Below are 16,282 nucleotides of genomic sequence, written 5' to 3'. Positions count from 1 at the left end.
AGGAAGAGTTCCTGAAGTCTAGTGTCTGCTTTTGGATGTTGCAATTCTAAAAGTTAATTTACATTTCTGACAAGTGTCACTTTATGTGGTAATAACTCTAGAACGCTTCAACATATCCCAGTGATTCTGAGAATGTTTTTCTTGTGATACATTGTACTTTATGTTAGTGGTAAATTTGGGTCGAATTATTTTTGCGTTTACTTGTTAAAATATCAGAATTTTGTTGAAAATTTAGAAAATTTCAGAATTTTCAAACTTTTCATTTTTAGATTCTTAAACCAGTTAGTCATGGTGTATAAAATCATTTATAAATAACATTTTCCATATGTCTACTTTACATCAGCATCATTTTTTAAACAAATTTTTTTTGTTCGGAAGTTAGGAAGGGTTAAACGTTCATCTGCAATTTCTAATTTTTCCTACAAAATTTACAAAAACCTTTCTTAGGGCCACATCATGTTTGAAGTGACTTTGAGGGGCCTATATGACAGAAAATACCCAAAAGTGACACCATTCTAAAAACTGCACCCCTCAAAACCACATTCAAGAAGTTTATTAACCCTTTAGGTGCTTCACAGGAATTGAAGCAATGTGGAAGGCAAAAATTAACATTTTAAAATGTGGAAGTCAAAAAATGTTAATTTAGCCCCAAATTTACACTTTTACAAGGATAACAGGAGAAAATTAACAATCTGTTGGGAAATGTTGTCCGGAGTATGCTGATACCCCATATGTGGAGGAAAACTACTGTTTGGGTGCGGGGCAGGACGCGGAAGGGAAGGAGCATCATTTCACTTTTGGAGTGTAAAATTGGCTGGAATAGATAGCAGACATCATGTCAGAGAGCCCATAATGTGCCTTAACAATGGAAACCCCCTCAAGAGACCCCATTTTGGAAACTACACCCCTCAAGGAATTTATCTAGAGGTGTAGTGAGCACCTTGAACTCACAGGTGTGTATAATGTTGAGCTGTGAAAAAAAATATATATATTTTTCCCACAAACATGTTACTTTTGCCCCAAAATGTTGCTCCAGCTACAAATTTTTCATTTTCACAAGGGTAACAGGAAAATTGACTATATAATTTGTTGACCAATTTGTCCTGAGTACACCAGTACTCTATATGTGGTTTAAAACTACTGTTTGGGCACATGGCAAGACACAGAAGGGAAGAAGCTCCAACTGAATTCTGGAGCACAATTTTGGCTGGTTTGCGAATTTCAGATGCCATGTCTCATTTGAAGAGCCCCTGACATACCAAAACAGCAGGAACCCACACAAATGACCACATTTTGGAAATTATACCTCTTGAGGAATTCATCTAGAGGTGTACTGAGTCTTTTTAACCTTTAGGCGATTATATAACATTGGGCTGAGTCAAAGAAAAAATAACATAATTTCCACTAAAATGTTACTTTGACCCCAAGTTTTCAATTTTCAAAAGGGATAATAGGAGAAAATGGACCATAAAATATTTTACGCAATTTTTCCTGAGTGTGTCAGTATCTCATATGTGGTTGAAAGCTACTCCATGTACAGAGCCCGTAAGTGCCAGAAGTGGTATCTTTCTTTTCAGAGGTGCACAGAACTGTGGTTGACCCCGCTTTTATATATGCTTAAAAAGACAGACACCGCCGGATCATAGGCCAAATGGAGTCTAGAGTGTCTCTATCTGCCTCATTATTGGGAATCCTCTATCAGGCATTCCCTATGGATCACGTAAATCAGAGATTTACAAGGAAACTGCGCTGTAAGCATTCAACGAATAGTGCAGGATAAATGTGAGCCGAACCTTACAGTGATCTTTGTGAGGTAGAATGAACAAATCAGCAGCAGGTGAAGAATTGGATTTATTATTTATTTATTTTTTACGTCGTTCCTAGTGCAGTATAAGTGATCAGATGAGTTTATTCTTCGGGTTGGTGCCATTACAGCAATTATCTTTTTTATGTTTGGCTGCTATCACTGACTAAAAGACACTTTTTCTTACAACACAAAATTTTTGAGAGCTATAATTTTTCTGTATTTTTGCCAACACAGTCATGTGAGGGTTTGTTTTTTGTGGGACAAGTTGACGTTTTCATTGGTTCTATTTTCGGTCACATAACGTTTTTTAACCACATTCTATTCATATTTTTGAGAGGCAGAATGAGCAAAAGTCAGGAACTGATTTTTGAAAGGACAATTGAAAGGAATTTTTTTTTTAAATGCTGTTCACCATGTGGTAAAAATGATAAGACAGCTTTATTCTTCAGGTCAGTATCATTACAGCAATACCACATTTATATCATTTTTTTATGTTTTAGCGCTTTTACATAATAAAAACTATTTTATAGAAAAAAGAATTGTTTTTGCATCGCTCTATTCTGACAGCTACAGCTTTTTTATTTTTTCCACTAATGGAGCTGTATGGCAGCTTGTTTTTGTGGCACAAAATGACGTTTTCAGCTGTACCATTTTTATTTACATTCGTTTTTTTGATTGTGTTTTATTTCATTTTTTGTTCAGCAAAATGATGAATAAGCATAGTTTTTTGCCACGTTTTTTATTTATTTATTTTTTTACAATGTTCATGGAAGGTGTTAACTAGCATGACAGTTTTATAGGTCAGGTCGTTCTGGACGCGGTGATACCAAATACTGGTGCATCTCACTAAATTAGAATATCATCAAAAAGTTTATTTATTTCAGTTCTTCAATACAAAAAGTGAAACTCATATTATATAGAGTCATTACAAACAGAGTGATCTATTTTAAGTGTTTATTTCTGTTAATGTTGATGATTATGGCTTACAGCCAATGAAAACACAGAAGTCATTATCTCAGTAAATTAGAATACTTTATAACAACAGCTCGAAAAATGTTTTTAAAATCCAAAATATTGGTCTACTGAAATGTATGTTCAGTAAATGCACTCAATACTTGGTCGGGGCTCCTTTTGCATCAATTACTGCATCAATGTGGTGTGGCATAGAGGCGATCAGCCCTGATCACTGGGATTGCAGGGCATTAGATTAGTGCATCACACACAGGGAGGAGGCGTGTCAGCTTCTGCTCTGAGCAGGAGCTTGCAGGCCACCATACCTGGGTGATCCCATCGGCATCTTATGGCCACAATGGAGATCGGAGCAGAGACAGCGCTTCCTCAGTTATCCCAATCGATGTTGCTGTCATTATTGACAGCAGCATGAGAGAGGTTAAACGTCCGCGATCGGCCTTAGCATTTGTTAGACAGCTCTCATATAGCGCTGACACCCAATTTTGATTGTGCCAGCACTCAGAGTGAGTCCGCGTGATCTTCATGCCATACATGGACAGCGGATTGCAGAAATTACTGCGCCATACATGTACAGTGGATGTAGTGAAGAGGTTAATGAGTCTTGCCATAACACTTAGTAGAAGAAGCCAAACCATTTGCAGACATGTTTTGGGGTGTCTGCTCCTTATCAGAGCAAAGCGGGAGATCTGATTTGGCTACATTAGAAGCCTTTGACAGGAGATCTGAGGGAGAATATTTCTCCTTGTGTAGAGTGGTAAGTTGACGTAGGGAGATTTAGAGTCCATGTAGTTGACTCCCGGTCATGCCTCATGGGCAATGATGTTACTGCACCAAAGTTTTACAGCAGCAAAGTTGGGGTCACCATTGACTTCTATGGGTTTCGGGTTTGGGGTCAAGTTCGGGTTAAGTTCTAATGCCTGAACTAAACTTTGGACTAAAGTTTGGCTGAACCTGACAAACCCGAACATCCACGTGTCCGCTCATCCCTTTATAGGAGGGTTTATCCTACTGACAGATTCCCTTTTAAGAGGTATATAATATCTAAATAACATTGTTAACTCACCATGTTGTTTTGCATGAAAGTTTCATGGCTAAAGGTTATATTATCATAATTGGTGAAGAACATCAGAAAACTCAGAAGGAAATCCATTGACTGTAAAGCCAAAAATGGCATAACAAGAGTTCCTCGATTCTAGAACATAAAAGAAGACTTAAATTATAAAGTGAACAAAAGCATTATAATAATGTAGTCACTTATATTAATACTTTCACTACTATTTGCTATTTGCAATACTTTTTAATGCTTTATACTTAAAGATGAAGCTTTCAAATTTATAAAATCCTTAAAGGGGTTGTTCCATGAACAAAGTACATTTTAATCAATAGACCTTGGAATAATAATAAGTTTCACAATTGGATATGTTGAAAATGTTCCTGTGCTGAGATAATCAGGGGCTCACAATTGCTGCTTTCTTAAGTAACACATTTTCCTGCCGGTTTTATCACAGAGTGAGTGTTTTTGCCACATGTCCAGTCCTCAGAGCTCATCATAAATAAAGTCAGTGATGTAGGAGCTCCAGCGGCAGCTAAGCTCATATATCACTGACTTGATTTATGATGAGCTCACAAGACTGGTAACATGGCAGAAGCACTCGTACTTATGATAAAACAGACAGGGAAATGTGTTACCTCATAAAACAGCAGCTACACGTCCTTGTTATCTTGTGTATATACTCACTGATTATAAGAGACTTAAGCTTTCTTCCCTAGCTTATTATTATTCCAAGAACTATTAATTTGTACTTTGTTCTTGGGACAACCACTTTAACTACTTTTTAATATATATTTTTATTATAGAATATTGAAATTGCAACACCAAGAAGGAAAAGTCATGGATATGTGGAAATCAGAGAATCAGTAGACATGTTAATGATATGCAAATTATAAAAAAATGGAAACAAAGATTTTGAAAATATTGCAATTTATTCAGTATTGAGTATTAGCACCACGCACAGAAATACATGCACTTATACACCTTAATATGCTATCAATGAGATTGTTATTGACTGAAGAATATTCTGCAACGCTGAATGGATTTGAGCACACAAACCATCAAGATCCACTGTTTGCACCTCCCTTTGATAATGAGTAAATTGGGATGTTTTGAAAGATTTGTTTAAATGTCCGGTGATTTTGCCTTTGAAACAACATGAAAACATCACTTCTTCTAGGCGCATTTGCGCATAGCTTTTGAAGGAACTTGACAGGGTGATTGTTCCAAACATCTATTGTAAATGTAAGCTTGCACAAACCTTTCTGTTTCTTCATGTAATCTCACAGAGACTTGATACTCTTGAGATCAAGGCTTTGTGGTGGCTTCAATTCTAATACTCTTTGCTTTTTTAATGCTGAAAATGTTCTTAATGACATTGGCTGTATGTTTGAGGTCGTTGTTCTCCTGCTGAATAAATTTGGAGCCAATCAGATGAGGTTATTGCATGGAGGATAAGAATCTGTCTGTATTTTTCAGCTTTGAAGACACCAAGAATTGGACAATGTTTTGGACCACAGATATAGTGGAAGACAGTGGGGTCCTCCCGTTTCACTTCATTGAAATGTTGATGAATATTTCGCGCTGACACTGATGCACCCTGAGCTGCAGGTCAGCTTAAATTTCTTTGGAACTTGATTGGGTCTTCTTATCCACCATCCAGACTATCCTGTGTTGCAACCTTTCATCAATTTTTCTCTGCCGTCTATGTCCAGAGAGATTAGTTACAGTGCCATGGGTTGTAAACTTCTTGATTATGCTGCTCACCATGGAAAAAAGAACATCAAGATCTCTGTGAGATGAACTTGTAACCTTGAAATTGTTGATATTTTTCAACAATTTTTGTTCTCAAGTTCTCAGACAGTTTTCTTCTCCTCTTTCTGTTCTCCATGCTTAGCGTGGCACACACAGACACACAATGTAAAGATTGAGTCAACTTCTATATGTTTTCACTCTCTCCCCTATAGTCCTTCACTTTCTACTAACCCCCCTAATACCTACACCTAGTAATGAACTGATCATCTCTCCCTCCATCCTACCCATCCATATCACCTCCTCCTGAGAATTGTTCTTTCATATTCAATCCTGTGTCTCCAAACACTGACAGCCACCTCATGCTCTCTCCTGCTCGCACCTGCAAACACTTTCTCTGCTCCTCCTCAATGCTGGCGATATCTCACCAAACCCTGGCCCTCCTCACCACATCCCCACAGTCACTTCTACCTCGTATCTACAACTTACCACAAATTTCTGTAACCTCTCTAACCTTATACCCTTCCACCCAGCCCCCGTTTCCCCAGTCCCACTAACAGGAGCTAATTGGAACGCTCGCTCCGTCTGCAACAAACTTTCCTACATCCATGATCTTTTCATTACTAACAAACTCTCCTTACTCGGCATCACAGAAACCTGGCTCTGACACAGATTCTCCAGCTGCACTTTCCTATAGTGTATTCCATCTTTCCCACAAACCCCGCTCCAGCGGCAAGCATGGCGGAGGAGTTGGTATCCTCCTGTGAGATAACTGCTCCCTCTCCCCAATTCCACTGCCACCCTCTGTTACTTTCCCCTCTTTCGAGGCACACTGTGTGCACATCTGCTCCCCCTCCAACCTCCAACAGGCTGTCATTTACCGCCCCCCAGGGCCAACCACCACTTTCTTCGACCACTTCACCACCTGGCTGCTTCACTTCCTTTCCGCTGACATCCCCACTATGATCATGGGCGACTTCAACATTCCCATTGACACTTCCCACTTATCTGTCTCTAAGCTTCTATCCCTCACTTCCTCCTTCAACCTTGCTCAATGGTCTTCCGCAGCCACTCACAAAGATGACCACACACTGGACCTCATCTTGACCTGCCTCTGTTCCCTGTCTAACCTCTCCAACTCAACTCTCCCTCTATCTGACCACAAATTACTCACATTCTCTTCCCTCTCCTCCCCAGGTGCACAATCCCAACTCCACAAACTTGCATACCCTCGCAGAAATCTCAAACACCTCGACTTACACTCACTCTCTGAATTCCTCTTCCCTCTTACAGACATAAGTTCCTTACATGATACAGATGTTGCTGCTGCTTTAAATAACACCACAACAGCTGCAGCGCTCAATTCGGTCGCCCCCCTCGCGCATACCAAATCTCGCACAATAAACAGGCAACCCTGGCACACCAGTCTGACTAAAGAACTGAGGCGGGCCTCCAGGGTTGCTGAGTGGAAATTGATAAAGTCCCACTCCAAGAAGCACTTCATCTCATTCAAACAGTCCCTCACTACTTTCAAGTCCACACTCACTGCTGCAAAACAAACATACTTCTCATCTCTCATATCCTCCCTGTCACACAACCCTAAACAGCTATTCAACAATTTCAATTCTCTCCTCCATCCCCCAGCACCTCCTCTGTCTCCTCTCATCTCAGCCTAGAACTTTACCTCATTCTTCAAGCAGAAGATTGATACCATCAGACAAAGCTTTTGCCTAAAGTCCCCACAGCTCCTTCTTATATCTACTCAATCCTACTCCTCCAAAACCAGCTTCTCTGCCGTTATGGAAGATCAACTTTCCTCCTTACTCTCCAAGTCACACCTCACCACCTGTGAACTTGACCCTATCCCGTCCCACCTCATTCCTAACCTTACTACAGTTTTCATCCCAACTCTAAATCACCTCTTCAACCTATCACTAACAACTGGTGTCTTCCCCTAATGCTTCAAACATGCCTCGATCTCACTAATCCTCAAAAAGCCCTCCCTTGACCCATCCTCTCCGACTAGCTATTGCCCCATATCACTTCTACCTCACTCCTCAAAACTACTGGAACAACATGTCCACTATGAACTGCCCTCCCACCTCTCCTCCTGCTTCCTCTTTGACCGCTTACAATCTGGTTTCCGACTGCATCACTCCACTGAAACTGCCCTGACTAAAGTCACCAATGACCTACTAACTGCCAAATCCAAGCGACACTACTCTGTCCTCCTCCTCCTGGACCTGACGTCTGTCTTCGACACAGTGGACCATTCCCTCTTACTAGAGACTCTCTCATCTCTTGGCATCACAGACTTGACCCTATCTTGGATCTCCTCATACTTAACAGACAGAACATTTAGTGTTTCTCATTCCCACACCACCTCCTCACCTTGGCCCCTATCTGTAAGTGTCCCCCAAGGTTCAGTCCTAGGACCTCTGCTCTTCTCAATCTACACCCTCAGCCTGGGACAGCTCATAGAGTCCCACGGCTTTCAGTATCATCTCTATGCTGACGACACACAGATTTATGTCTCTGGACCTGATAACACCTCCTTACTAACCAGAATCCCACAATGTCTGTCTGCTATCTCATCCTTCTTCTCTGCTAGATTTCTAAAACTTAATATGGATAAAACTGAATTCATCATCTTTCCCCCATCTCACTTAGCCCCCCATCTGACCTAGCCATCAAAATCACTGGCTGTCTACTTTCCCCAGTCCCCCGAGCTCTCTGCCTTGGGGTAACCCTGCACTCTAACCTCTCCTTCAAACCACATATCTAAGCCCTTTCCACTTCCTGCCTACTCCAACTCAAAAACATCTCCCGGATCCGCACATTCCTCAACCACAAATCTGCAAAAACACTAGTGCACGCCCTCATCATCTCCCGCCTCGACTACTGCAACCTCTTGCTCTGTGGCCTCCCTTCCAACACTCTTGCACCCCTCCAATCTATCCTAAACTCTGCTGCCCTACTAATCCACCTGTCCCCCTGCTGTTCCCCGGCTTCTCCTCTCTGTGAAACGCTTCACTGGCTCCCCATTGCACAGAGACTCAAGTTCAAAACCCTAACCATGGCATACAAAGCCATCAACAACCTGTCTCCTCCATACACCTGTGACCTAGTCTCCTGGTACATACTTACACGCAACCTACGATCCTCACAAGATCTCCTTCTTTACTCCCTTCTCATCTCCTCTTCCCACAATCGCATACAAGATTTCTCCCGTGCATCTCCTCTACTCTGGAACTCTCTACCCCAAAGCATCAGACTCTCGCCTACCTTAGAAACCTTCAAAAGGAACCTGAAGACCCACCTCTTCCGACAAGCCTACAACCTGCAGTAACCATCGCTCCACCACACTGCTGCATGACCAGCTCTACCCTCACCTACTGTATCCTCACCCATCCCTTGTAGATTGTGAGCCCACATGGGTAGGGTCCTCTCTCCTTCTGTACCAGTTAGCCGTTGCGTTTTTGTTCAAGATTATTATACTTGTTTTTGCTATGTATACCCCCTTTTTCACATGTAAAGCACCATGGAATAAATGGTGCTATAATAATAAATAATAATAATAATTTCTCCCATTTTTTATCAGCTTTCAAGTGTGATTTTCATATTGCCCACACCTGTTACTTGCCACGGGTGAGTTTGAATGAGCATCACATGCTTGAAAAAAGTTGTTTACTCACATTTTTGGAAAGGTGCCCAAAATTTTGTCCTGCCCATTTTGGGGGTTTAACCCCTTCACCCCCGAGCCTGTTTTCACCTTCATGACCAGGCCAAATTTTACAATTTTGACCAGTGTTAAGGTAATAACTCTGGAACGCTTCAACGGATCCCACTGATTCTCAGATTGTTTTCTTCATGACATATTGTACTTCATGATAGTGGTAAAATTAATTTGACATGACTGGAGTTTATTTGTGAAAAAATCAGAAATTTGGTGAAAATTTGGAAAGTTTTGCAATTTTCAAACTTTTAATTTTTATGCCCTTAAATCAGAGAGATGTGTCACACAAAATAGTTAATAAATAACATTTCCCACATGTCTACTTTAGATCAGCACAATTTTGGAACCAACATTTTTTTTGTTAGGAAGTTATAAGGGTTAAAAGTTGACCAGGGATTTCTCATTTTTCCAACCAAATTTGCAAAATCATTTTCTTTAGGTACCACATCATATTTAAAGTGATTTTGAGGGGCCTTTATGACAGAAAATACCTAAAAGTGGCACCATTATAAAAACTGCACCCCTCAAGGTGCTCAAAACCACTTTCAAGAGGTTTATTCAGGTGCGTCACAGGTGCTTCACAGGTGCTTCACAGGAATTTTTAGAATATGGAAGAAAACAATGAACATTTAACTTTTTTTCAAAATTTTTTTTCTTTAGACCCCAAATTTTTTGTTTTTGCAAGGGTAACAGTAAAAAACAGACCTCAAACTTTATTGTACAATTTCTCCTGAGAACGCTGATACCCCATGTGTGGGGGGGAAACCACTGTTTGGGCACATGGCATGGCTCAGAAGGTAAGGAGCACCATTTGACTTTTTGAATGCAAAATTTGGTGGAATAATTAGCGGACCCCATGTCATGTTTGAAGAGCCCCTGATGTGCCAAAACAGTGGAAACCCCCACAAGTGACCCCATTTTGGGAACTAGACCCCTTAGGGAACTTATTGAGACGTATGGTGAGCACCTTGAACCCCCAGGTGCTTCACAGAAGTCATGAAAAAAAAAATTCCATCTTTCCCACAAAAATGTTTTTTAGCCTCACATTTTTTATTTTCAAGGGGGTAACAGGAGAAAATTTATCTCAAAATTTGTTGTGCAATTTCTCCTGATCACAAAGATTCCCCATACGTGGGGGAAAACTATTGTTTGGGTGTAAGGCAGGGCTCAGAAAGGAAGGAGTGATATTTTGGAATGCAGACTTTGATGGAATGGTCTAGGGGTGTCATATCGCATTTGGGGAGCCCCTGATTTGCCTAAACAGTGGAAAATCCCTACAAGTGACCCCATTTTGGAAACTAGATCGCTCAAGGAATTTACTTAGATGTGTGGTGAGCACCTTGAACCCAGAGGCGCTTCACAGAATTTTACAACATCGATGTATAAAAATGAAAAATATATATTTTTCCCACAAACATGCTTTTAGTAGTGATGAGCGAGCACTAAAATGCTCGGCTACTCATTGCTCGAGTCAAGCAAATTGGAATGCTCGGTGCTCTGTCCGAGCAACGAGCCCAATGTAAGTCTATGGGAAACTCGAGCATTTTTCCAGCGGCCCCACCTGACGGTCTGCAGAGGGCAGTTATATGTGATACGTGTGACAGAAAACCACAGTTTTAAATAGCGGGTCTGTAGGTTACTATTATTCACAGCGACCTTGTGTGAATAGCTTCACTGACACACTGCAACAAAATGTAAATGGAGGCCAATATTTTCCACCTTCACTACAAATTTCTGGATTTTTATCTCTGTAATATGGAAAAGATCTGGCTGTATTCTGCAGTGCTAACAAGCAAATGAAGCAGAAAAATGGTGTGCTCTGGATTGCTTTTAAAGCAAATAATCAGGATTAAGATTAAAAAAATTAGCCCTGGCCCATGATACCTGGGGCTATGTCTACAAATATCTGTAACAGCCGGATCAGTCAGAACATGCAATGGACCCTCTTGTGCTGTATACACTGTCTGCCACAAACCCTGCCTGCCTAACTCCTGCTATCACCACTGAATATATGCAGCTGGATTAGTCCACAGAAGGCCTAATTGTTCAGATGGATATATAGATATATTGTGGAATACTTTTACTAACTATAAACAAGCAAATCTCTTCCTCACACAGCAGCAGCTCTCCGTACTCTGCCTGTTTCCAGGGTAGACTGTGACGAGCCTAGCGTCACCAGGTCTTAAATAGACCTGATGATGCTATGCGGCCAGCCAATCACTGTAATGCCACAACCAACATGGCTACGAAATTACAGTGGGTGGCAAGCAATCCCTGCATGTTCATTGGCTCTCTAAAGAGCGCCAAACATGCAGGGTGGGGACCCGAGCTTCCGCCTGAGCAACCCGGAAATACTCTCCGAGCGCCGAGCTTGTCGAGCACCATGATGCTCAGGCGAGTACCTAGTAGTAGAGAGCACGTTCATTCATCACTAGTTTTTAGCCCCGATTTTTTTAAATTTTCACAATGATAGCAATAGAAAATGGACCCCAAAATTTGCTGTGCAAATTTTCTTGTGTACACCGATACCCTATATGTGGTCGAAAATACTTTAGATGCACAGTGCAAAGCTCAGAAGGGAATAAGCAAAAATTTGCTGAACTGGTTTGAGGGTGACATGTCACATTGGCAGAGCCCCTGAGGTGCCAGAACAGCAGACCCCCAAAAGATACCGCATTTTACAAACTACACCTCTCAATGAGTTCATATAGGGGTGCAGTGATCATATTGACACCACAGATGGGTCACAGAATTTTATACCATTCGGCAGTGAAGAAAAGAATAATTAAATTTTTACCACCAGAAGTTTGTTTTAGCCCCAGATTTTACATTTTTATACTGGGAAATGGGTAAACATGGCACCAAAATTTGTCCCACAATTTCTGCTGAATGTAGAAGTACCCCATATGTGTATGTACAGCACTGCTTAGCCACTCATCGAGACTCCGGAGGGATGGAACACTACTTGTCTACTGGAGCGCAGATTTTTCTAGAATAAGAATATGCGGACTCCATATACAAAGCTCCTAAGTGCTAGAATAGCAGAATCCCCCCTCAAGTGAGCACATTTTGGAAATTATACCCCTTTGAGAATTTATCTACAGGTGTAGTGATAATTTTGACTTCATGGGTGTTTTCCTGAATAAGCAGCAGCGGATGTTGATGAGTGAAAATTGCAAACAGCCGTTGTAGTGACCAGTACGCTGTAGTGACCAGTACGTTGTGCCCAGCTTATGCTTCTTTAGACATGCTCTCATAAATTAGATGGGCTCTCAGCACTACAGAAATGCCAAACATGTGGATGCTAATTGCGGTTTAGGCACACTATGGAGCTCAGAAGAGAGGTGTGGCATTTAGATTTGGGAGTGCAGAATTTGCTGGATTTCTTTTGGGGGGGCGATGAGCGGTAGTGCTTTTCCAGAGCCTTTGTACTACCAGTAACATGGAGGCCCCCTATATTTCTGATAACAGATGATAGACCTTGTATTTTTTTTTAGATATTTTTACAATTTATTTTTAATTTTTTTCACTTTTTTTTTACTTTTTCACTTTGTCCCACTATGGGACTTTCACTTTTTGCAGGCTGATCGCTTGTATAGCATAGGGATGCAGGAGCATTCCTATGCTATGCAAACTGTCAGCGTTGCACTGACAGGCAAACGTGTTAGATCATGCACTGCGCATGATCTAGCAACTTTGCTAGTTTTGGTGACCCGGATGTCGTCATGACGACATCGGGTCACTATGGCAATAATCGGGCCTTACGATGACATCGCGGGGTCTCCAATGCAAGGGCAGAGGGGCTTTCTTCGCCCCTCTGCCTTCATGCTAGGCAGTATTTTGTGGGTTAAAGTGCTAGGAGTAGTGCGAGCTGACACCCGGCGGAGTTCGCCCTGACGTATGTATATATACTGCATTGGTTGAGAAGTCCTTCTCGATAAAGATGTACATATACTACAAATGTCAGGAAGGGGTTAATGTGAAATTATGTCCAATTAGCCTTTTTTTCTTCTTTTTTTGTGTGTTGTTCCAATACACACAAAGAAAATAAAAATATGTATAAAAAAAAAACGTGTAATTGCAAGAATTTTCAGGGAGAAATACTTCCTTTTCTCTAACAATTTCAAGGGTGCCATCTTTCGGCCATGACAGTATATTGGTACTGTACATCATAGTCTGGAAAATAAATGCGTTATTATTGAAGTTTAAATTAAATAGTTTTTACTATATGGTTTGCAGTTATAATTCATAGGATTCGGAATGGATAAAAAAAAAAAGACATTTGTGAAGTGTGGTACAATGTACATTGTGAACTCATGCACATCACATGCATAGCGAAAACAAAAAGCTTTCCTTAAAGAACTGAGCAGAGAATCGAAAAGTAAAATGACTAAAACCAGACCACAATATTTAATGTTGATATTACATTTGTTCACTTAGACAACTCTATTGGTGAATGAAGTCCCCTAAACGCCAACATTTTCTTTATTTCTCTAATTTTATGAAAGTCGAAATAAATTAGTCTCAGTATGCATGTGCATCAAGTAAATATAAGAAATACAGTGGGTACGGAAAGTATTCAGACCCCTTTAAAATTTTCACTCTTTGTTTCATTGCAGCCATTTGGCAAAGTCTAAAAAGATCATTTTTTTTCTCATTAAAGTACACTCTGAACCCCATCTTGACTGAAAAAAACAGGAATGTAGAAATTTTTGCAAATTTATTAAAAAAGATAAACTGAAATATCACATGGTCATAAGTATTCAGACCCTTTGCTTAGTATTGAGTAGAAACCCTAAAGGAGTTTTATGATTTATAAACATTGTGTATCGATAATTTAAATGCAGTAAGACTTAAAAAGGTATGTGCATATGATCAGGACAGGCAGCGCTTTGGGCGCAGTATACTTTCTACTGCGTCCAAAGCGCTGCATTACATGAACGCAGGTGAATCCGCATGTGTTCATTGAACCATGCGGATTTACCGCATTCAATACTGTAGTGATCTAATTTCTCTTGCGGAGACTAGCGACTCCACAAGAGAAATTTACATCCTGCGGTTCTGATAGACGCGCCGCATGTCCGTGTCCGCAGGAGCACGGAGACTCATAGTGGACATGGGATTTCTAAAAATCCATCCACTATGCTGTAATATCTGGCCGCTGCGGGTTTGACGCTGCATAAGCACGCAGCGTTAAAGTTTTGTCTGTAGCTGAGTAGTCGATGTAAGCTAGTCTGATGAGCAGTCACTAGAATTATTTAAACTAATAGATGTGGAGATGAGCGAATAAATTCAAGTGAAATTCATTGCTTATCAAATTCTCATGCAGAAGCACATGCACCTTATGCATTTCATGCATTGCAGTTTACTTTGTCTATATGCTACATGCATTCTACCTGATAATGTTTGCATTTATTTCCCATTCCTTTATATTGCAGCCTGATTAATTTTTTACAATATTGTTATACTTTCCATTTTCTGTCTCTGCCGTGTTGATTTTGTCCACTATGGCTATGCTTTTAAATATCCCGTCCTCATTTTAATCATGTTTTTAATATATTATTTACCCTTTCTTTACCTTTGTGCTAGTGAACTACATTCTTTCTATAGCTTATAATCCTCAGCTGTGCTATACATGCAGGGGAGAGCATGATCATGCTTTGAAGACCCCCATGAAGTATAAATGTGGAGTTTGTTAATAGAAATGAGTATTGGTCAAATAGTAGGTCACTACATTCAAAACTATCAATGATCACCTCATCCATATAAATGAAAATTGTCCATGTTGAGAAATCTATCTCTATAAGAAAGCACACAGGACAGCTGAGGGAGCTGCAGGACTTAGAGGAAGCAGTCTGCTGTTGCGAAATGTAGTTTTAACAGATTAGAATCAGACCACCATTCAGCTTTGTTAGCAACAACAAGAACAATGAAAATGAAAAGAAAAACTTCATGATAGATTTGTACTGTATATTTCCAATACTCTTGCACATACTGAGGTTTGTAAAAACAAATGGTGCCATTGTATTTTTCAAAAGCTCAAAAAACTTTTTTAATGTTTGAACCATATTCTAAAATGTCTTTAATTCACCTTGTCACATATTTTCTGAATATGTTCGATTGGTGACATCACCAATGATGACACCTCAAAAAAATTCCCAGTGGAAGGCAATGCACTTGTCTATGTGCTGACTTCCTTTCCATTTCTATATTATAGTATTATATATGCATAAACATGGCCCAAGCTAAGCATGTCACTTACAATTATCACACCGGTCAGTAATGAGAGGCTGATCAGAAACAGGGCTACAAGAAGGAGGTAACTTGAAACTGCATCTGCTGAAAAATAGAATAAAATGTTATATTTCATTCTACTAACATAGCATTAGAAATAACTAGTTCATTTTTCATAATTATAATCATCAACATAATTGTGTTAGTAAGATGAAGTTAATTAAAAATCTAAAGAAATTGAATAATAATTTAATAAAATGTAATAGGAAATGAGTGAGTGAATGTGGTTAAACAGACTTTGCTTTGTTCTTGTATTTGCTCCTTATTTACTTTTAATCATAATATTATAGATTTAGTAAAATCAGTCATTTCCATAGAATTTGCAGTAAGTATAGTTGTTAGCATTAAACATGTAAAGGATTAATGGAAGAATTATTGTTTGTAATGCGCGTTCCAGTAATTATTATATGCATGTGACGCGCCCCCTGGGCCGTGGGGTGCCCGTTGCCGGGCTGGTGGATGCTGGGGAATGTCACAGTGGCGGTGACCTGGTCCGTGACCAAGGGCGGTCAATAAAAGGGGTTATATTTACAAGGGATTTTTATAGTTTATATTAAAGTTTGTGACGCCACCTGTGGAATGCGGCCAAAGGGAGCAGCCGCTGCGGAGCAGTCCTCTGAAGCTGATGTTACTGCAGCAGGGATGGTGTGGCTCTCCACAGGAAGAGTTA

General features: G+C 40.2%; 1 protein-coding gene across 1 annotated transcript in view; it reads right to left on the bottom strand.

The window, feature by feature from the left end:
* The window catches only part of LAPTM5 (lysosomal protein transmembrane 5), a 144,095-nt gene that overhangs the window by 32,608 nt on the left and 95,205 nt on the right, over positions 1-16,282 (bottom strand). Inside the window, exons 3-4 of the mRNA XM_073670614.1 lie at positions 15,581-15,657; positions 3,843-3,971 (exon numbers count right to left, since the gene is read on the bottom strand). Coding sequence (XP_073526715.1) covers positions 3,843-3,971; positions 15,581-15,657 — 206 coding nt within the window. The remainder of the gene's footprint in view (positions 1-3,842; positions 3,972-15,580; positions 15,658-16,282) is intronic.

This window comes from Phyllobates terribilis, unplaced genomic scaffold (assembly GCF_046119375.1).
Source record: "Phyllobates terribilis strain yellow unplaced genomic scaffold, ASM4611937v1 Scaffold_2__4_contigs__length_985480577, whole genome shotgun sequence".
Lineage (NCBI taxonomy): Eukaryota > Metazoa > Chordata > Amphibia > Anura > Dendrobatidae > Phyllobates > Phyllobates terribilis.
This window is presented reverse-complemented; position numbering and strand designations above follow the sequence as displayed.